The 6245-nt window shown below is 57.8% G+C and overlaps 1 protein-coding gene across 2 annotated transcripts in view; it reads left to right on the top strand.

The window, feature by feature from the left end:
• The first annotated feature begins 215 nt into the window (after window positions 1-215).
• The window catches only part of BCAR1 (BCAR1 scaffold protein, Cas family member), a 38202-nt gene continuing 32172 nt past the window's right edge, over window positions 216-6245 (top strand). Inside the window, exon 1 of one of the 2 annotated variants that reach the window (XM_040443142.1) lies at window positions 216-391. In XM_040443142.1, coding sequence (XP_040299076.1) covers window positions 380-391 — 12 coding nt within the window. In that variant the 5' untranslated portion in view covers window positions 216-379. The remainder of the gene's footprint in view (window positions 392-6245) is intronic. The other variant, XM_040443145.1, reaches the window with a different exon arrangement.

The raw sequence follows: 6245 nt of genomic DNA, 5'->3' as shown, positions 1-6245 counted from the left end.
CGGTCTCCAGAAGCGGGTGGGCGAACCGGAGATGGTGCGACGCGAGGTGGCCCTTGAAGGATGGGTAAGGGGTGGAGACCGAGCCTCCTCGCCCGTTGGGCCGACAGAAAAATGCCACGGTCCGGGGTCCTCGCCTTTAACGCGGCCCCCAGGGAGGAGACGGGAGGGGGAGGGGCGGCGCGGGGCGGCGCATGCGCGGCGCGGACTGAAGCCGCTGGACCGTCCGGCCGCCGGGAGCGCGCAGGAGCCCGCAGGGAGCCCCGAGAGCGCCGGGACCCCGCTCGGGGCGGTGGCGGGGGGGCTCTGAGAGGCGCGGCGGATCGGAGCCCCCAGCCTGCCGCCGCCGCTGCCCGCCCGGGCCCCGGGGACGGCGGTCAAGATGTCCGTGCCGGTGAGTACCGATCGCCGGCCGGGACCCCGGGTCTGCTGCCCCCGGCCGGGCCTGAGACCTCGCGCCGCCCTCTGAAGGCCTAATGCCGCGGGGGCTCCGGAGCTGGGGTGGGGTGGGGGGGTCACCCCACCCGTGCCTGCCTGGGCCGGGCATGGGGGTTAGCGTGGGGGCGTCTCCCCCAAGCCGGCCTCTCTGCCCCTGCCTTTCTTTCCATTCTCGCCCAGAAGTCGGCTCGGTCTGGGTTTTGTGCTGTCCCCTCCGGGAGCCCCCCCCAGTACCGCTGGGTTGGCAGGGGCCTTTGTTGGTCCCGGGAAGCCCCTGGGACAGCCGAGCCAGGCAGGAGTCGGCGCTGCGCCCCGGAACCCTGCCCCCCATCAGGATGGCCAGGCCTAGCGGGGACAGTTCTGTGCCGCTCGCCCTGAACCCTACCCCGCTCCAGGGTAGCTGGGCCGGGTGAGGCGGGGGAGGTCTCTGCTGCCCTCGGGAAACCACCTGGGCCAGCTGCCCTGTTGTGCTCCTGGGCTCTCAAGGATGGCCAGGGCTGGGGCAGGGTGTGCATCTCTCTCGGGACAGCCCACCCCCAGGACTGCCTGGCGGGATGCGGATCTGTGCCTGCCTCCAGAAAGGCTGATGCACTCACTTTCCCGGGAAGTTTTCCCTGGGTGCTGGGCCGGCCCCCTTCTTCCCTCCTAGCAGTGGGGGCTTCTCTGCTCGCCTGACACCATCACTTCCTTGGCCCGGCAGGCCGGCTTGAGCAGCTCCCAGCCATCATGGCTCCACACTTAGGCCGGCATCTGGAGGCAGCTGGGCCCCGCCTCCTGAGGATGGCAAGTGATCCTGGCCGCCCCCAGTCACCAGGCCTCGGGTGCAGACCCCAGCCCTCTTTACAGATGGACAGACTGAGGAAGGGGCCGACCTCCTGCGGCCTGCCCGGAAGGGGCGCCATCTGCAGGCTGGAAAGCTGTGGCTTCCAGCCGTTGTTTCTCGGCGGACTTAGGGGCTTTTCCCTCCAATAGGAAGGGGCAGTGGGCCAGAGCAGCTGTCCACCTGGCCTTCTTTCTGGGACTGTGCCCCTCTCACCCCATTCTTAGGGTGAAGCAGACAGTAGGGGCTTCCTGGCAGGGCAGTGGCCTCTTAACCACCATGGAGTGTGTGGAGATTACTGGAGAAGTGCTGTGTAAGTGCAAAGCATTGTTGTTATGGAATTAGAGACCCCAGCTCCTGCTGCCTCCAGAGCAGTGATACAGAGTTACAGATGAAAAAAGTAAGACTTCGGGACTGTGCTGATGTGACCCCTCTCCTCCCTGCCCCTTCTCCACACCTGTTCTGGTTCAGAGCGGAACTGCCTCATCTTTAGAAAGACAGAAGACAGAACAGGCCCGTCAAGCCTTTCTTTCCTGCTGTGCCTCTGCAAAGCTCTGGATATTTTCTGGCCCAGCACACCAAGGGCCCTGCCCTGACCCTGTGGGTACTAGCCGGAAGGGAAGTGGACCTTCCAAGCCTGCTTGAGGGCCTGGGTCTTCAGGGCAGTAGTGAACAGAGTATGTACCTGGGCCACGTGTGTAACAAGAGAGGTATGGCAGGGGGGGTGGGTGCGACCTGCACAGACAGGCACTGCCAGGGACACCTGCTGTGAAGACCTGAAGCTGTGGTCCACTGTCCACACCACTGCCAGCTCCCGGTCCCTCCCCCCACTCCTGCCTATAGCCACAGCCCTCGGGGATTCTGCAGGAGGGGGACAGGGGTCTCACCATCTGCCTCCTAGTGGCTGGGCTGTCAGATCACCCTGGTTCTCTCCTGGGACCTTGGGCAGTGTCAGAGCCGGTGGGGCTGAGAGGAGAAGTTCATTTTTGGAGCAGCTGTGAAATGTTCGGAAAATTGCTTTCATGTGCTTGTGAGCGGTGAGGCCCCATAGAGGCTTCCAGGCCGAGCTGCCTCTTGAAGCCCTGCTCTTGGAACCCAGAATGGTGACTGCCCATGTGGTATTCACGGACGTGTTTGGGTTTTAAGCACACCCGTTCATTTGGGCAGTCTTTTCCTGGATGGGGCTGACGCAGGCACTTTGGCCCACAGAAATTACAAGATGCTTCAGAACGGAATGAAGGGTGGTGGCAGGAGAGAAGAGGTTGGCATGGGCCAGGTTGAGCCAGGAGCGACTTCCTTGTAGAGCAGGGGGCTGTGCAGGGATTAGTTGGTCTCGCTCTGACATTTGACCCACAAGGGCTCTGGGGCCTAGAGATGGGAGGGCACCCGGGGTCATCCTGAGTCCCTGCACAGTGCTCCTTCCTCTTCCCTGAGCTGAGGGAAGTGCTCACACAGCACCTGGAGATCTACTTCCTGGATGTTCTCTGACATTGGCCTTCTTCTTGGCACGGCCATCTGTCACCCCAGGCCTGTCTCTTCCCTCTGGCCAGGCAGGAGGCATTTGAAAGGAAAACGGCTGTGCCACCCACCTGAGACCCCTGGTGGGCACTGGCATGATTCATGTTGAGGAGTGACAAGAGGCTGGCTGCCCCCTGGCAATGTCAGGCAAGAGGCCAGTGTCTGGCTTGTAGAGAGGTTCCCTGATGTCTGTTCCTGCCACCTGCTTCCTGGCTGTGAGATGGATGCTATCATTCTAGCCTCTCTGCTCCTTTTTGTTTATTTATTGTATTTATTCATTTTAATTTAATTTAATTATTTTTTAATGTTTTATTTATTATTTTTGAGAGCTAGAGAGCGATTGGGGGTGGGGCAGAGAGAGAGGGAGACATAGAATCCGAAGCAGGCTCCAGGGTCTGAGCTGTCAGCCCAGAGCCTGACTCGGGGCTTGAACTCACGAACTGTGAGATCATGACCTGAGCTGAAGTTGGACGCTTAGCCGACTGAGCCACCCAGGCGCCCCCAAATTATCATTTTTCTCTCTGCTCCTTTATTGATGGATGGCAGGCCCTATCAAGGAGTGGAGTGCTGACGTGTGTGCCGGGAGCTGGGCTCAAGGCTTCTTCACAGGCTCAGGGAGGACCTGTGTCTTGCCAGGGTCGCGTGGCCACTGAGAGACAAAGTCGGGGTGGGAACCAAGTCTGGCAGCATCCGAAGCTGGGAAGTGAGCGTCATCCTGCACGGCCTCTCTAATTGTGGGGGCTGTGGCCTGTTGAGCTGTCCACAGAGGCCAAGGCTGCTGAGAGCCTGGCCCTCTGCTTGTGGTTTTACAAATGGGAGTTTGCATAACCCCTTTGGCACCCCAGAGAGGTCAGGCAGCTTGCCCAGGGCTGTGCAGCAGGGTGGGCTTAGCCCTGTGAGGCCCCAGCCGAGGGTGATGGAGATCACTGGACCAGGCGTGGCACCTGGTTGAACCTCCACCAGCGATCTCAGGAACCTGGGTGGCTGGTTCTGTCCCAGCCAGCGCCATGATTGGAGAGCTGGCCAGGAAGCCAGGAGGCTCTGCCCTGGGCTCGCCGCTGGCCTGGGCAGCCAAGCTGTGGACAGCCGGGGCCCGGTGGAACAGGCTCAAAAGAGGACGGTGGGAGGAGGCAAGGTCCTCGTCCAAAGTCCTCCGGTCAGTCTCCAGAGCACCTGGCATGCCCCTCCTCCCACCTGGCCTTGGATCTGCCTGGCCCTCCCTCTGCAGGAAGTGATCCCCAGCCACTGCCTTGGTCACCAGGTCACTTCTCACCCTCAGGTGCTCAGGCAGAGGGCACCATCCTGCGAAGCCCTCTGGGACTCATGTGTTTATCGTTGGGGTTCCCTGGTTGCTATCAGGCTTCGTCAGGGTAGGACGCAGGCCTGCCTGGCACCTCTGTCTCTGCCTTGTTGCCCCGCGTGCCCTGGCTGCCTGCTGAGGGTGTGGCACTGGGAGCGCAGAGCAGCCCCCGTGGACAGGCGGCCGTGTCCCCATGCAGAGAGCCTGATGCCTCAGCCACAGTCCTGGAAGCCTGGTTGGAGCTGATTGGAGGTTTCCAGAGAGGCTGCTTCGGGACGGGGAGGGCATGTGGTGGGTTGAGGCCAAGGACTCTAGAATGAATCCTGCTGGCTTGTGTGCACCTTGAGCCAGTTACTGAACGTCTCTGTGCCCATTTTCTCATCTGTGTTACGGGATGTTAACAGCACTGAGAACTCTGAGAGTTTTGTGAGAACTTGGCCAGGGTTGCAGAAAGCTCTTTGTACCAGGCTAAAAAGTCCTACATGGCAGTTACTTTTGTTGAGGTTCTGATCTTTCTCCTGTCACCACTGGCAGGTACAGTGGCCAAGCCCCACCCCTGGCTCTGGCACAGTCAGCTCGGGCAGGAGCGATCAGCTCTTTGTGGCCCAGTCTTCCTCCACTGGCCCTTTGTCTATAGTTGGTGTGTTTCCTACCAAGGCCTTAGCTTGGGATGACCCCGGACCCTCTCCTGCCCCAGCCTGCCTACAGGACCTCTGCCTCTTGAGCCTTGGATCGCCAAGTACTTGTCCTCACCGCCGACGTTGAGTGGCCTTCATTAGGACCACCAGCTGACCCACCACGCTCCAGGCCAGGTGGATGCCTTGCCCTGAGCGCCCCCAGGAGTGGGTGCAGAGTTGTAGACAGTGGAAGCCACTGGGGCCCTGCAGGCCTGTCGTCAGGTGCGATCAGCAGGCTGCTAGGTTAGGGAGTGGCCCCTTCTGCAAAAAGGAGGCACGTGAGGGGGGGCTCAAGCCTGTGTGTAAGGCAAGTGGGCCACAAGGCTGGGGGGATAGCACCCACTGAGTCCCCACTTCCCACCTCCAGCCATGAGACTGTGTTTCCTAGGTGCCTGTGCTCTGCCCCCTCCGCCCACGGTATCACCTTTGGGTCCCCAGCCTTTGACTCTGGCTTTTGTCACAGCTGTCTGCCTTGATGGCATCCTGGTCAAGCCCCATTGTTTCTTTGGTTTACTCTTAGTCACTGTTTGATGGTCCATTGTCTCCCTCTCTTCAAGAAAAAGAGATATGGCTAGGAACAGGTTGGGGACTGGAGTAGAGGTGGGTTGGATGCCTGCACTGGCAGGATTGATGGTCACAAGTTGCAGCTCCAAAATTAATCCCTTCTTGAAAGGGGATTAGAGGCTAAGGGGGCTTTTCAGTAATCTAAATTTATTATTTAAATCCTTCCAAGTCCAGGAAGGATTGGAAGCCGATTGTAGTGAAAGACACAAATAGTCTGGGATCATCAAAAGATCCAGAACTATGTAATATATGGGGAAGGTAGACATACATAACTTTAAGCTTCCTGACAGCCAGGGCAAAAAGGCAATGGTGGGTTTAGGGTTGCAATACTTATTTTTGGTATTCCTAATCCCATGTATTTTTTCCTCTGTGGTTTGTTTTATTTTTACCAGTTGAGACTCTAATAGGAATATTTTATATGTATTGAAATGGACAGATGTTAGATGAGTTTTGACTAATGCAGACCCCATGTAACCATCAATCAAATCAAGATAATATCTCCATCATCTCAGAAGATCTTATAGTCAACTGCCCCAACCCCCATAAGGTGGCCAATATTCTGATTCCTCTCATCATGGCTTAGTTTAGCCTGTTTTTGAGCTTCATATAAGTGGAAACAAACAGTGATACACTCTTTGAGGTCTGGCTTCTTTTGTTCAGCATAACACTTTTAAGATTTTCATCCATGCAGTATGTATCAAGAGTTCTTTTTTCACTGCGATGTTGAGTAGTGTTCCACTTATGAATATGAAATTATGGACTTAGCCATTCTCTTGTTGATGGATATCTGTCTCTCTCTCTCTTTTTTTTAATGTTTACTTATTTATTTTGAGAGAAAAAGAGAGAGCACAAGCAGGGGAGGGGCAGAGAGAGAGAACCCCAAGCAGGCTCCATGCTGCCAGTGCAGAGCCCAACACGGGGCTTGATCCCA

Source organism: Herpailurus yagouaroundi, unplaced genomic scaffold (genome assembly GCF_014898765.1).
Source record: "Herpailurus yagouaroundi ecotype Mexico unplaced genomic scaffold, PumYag 190, whole genome shotgun sequence".
NCBI classification, from domain to species: Eukaryota; Metazoa; Chordata; class Mammalia; order Carnivora; family Felidae; genus Herpailurus; species Herpailurus yagouaroundi.
The sequence above is the reverse complement of the archived record's forward strand: the minus strand, read 5'-3'. Positions and strand labels throughout refer to the sequence as shown.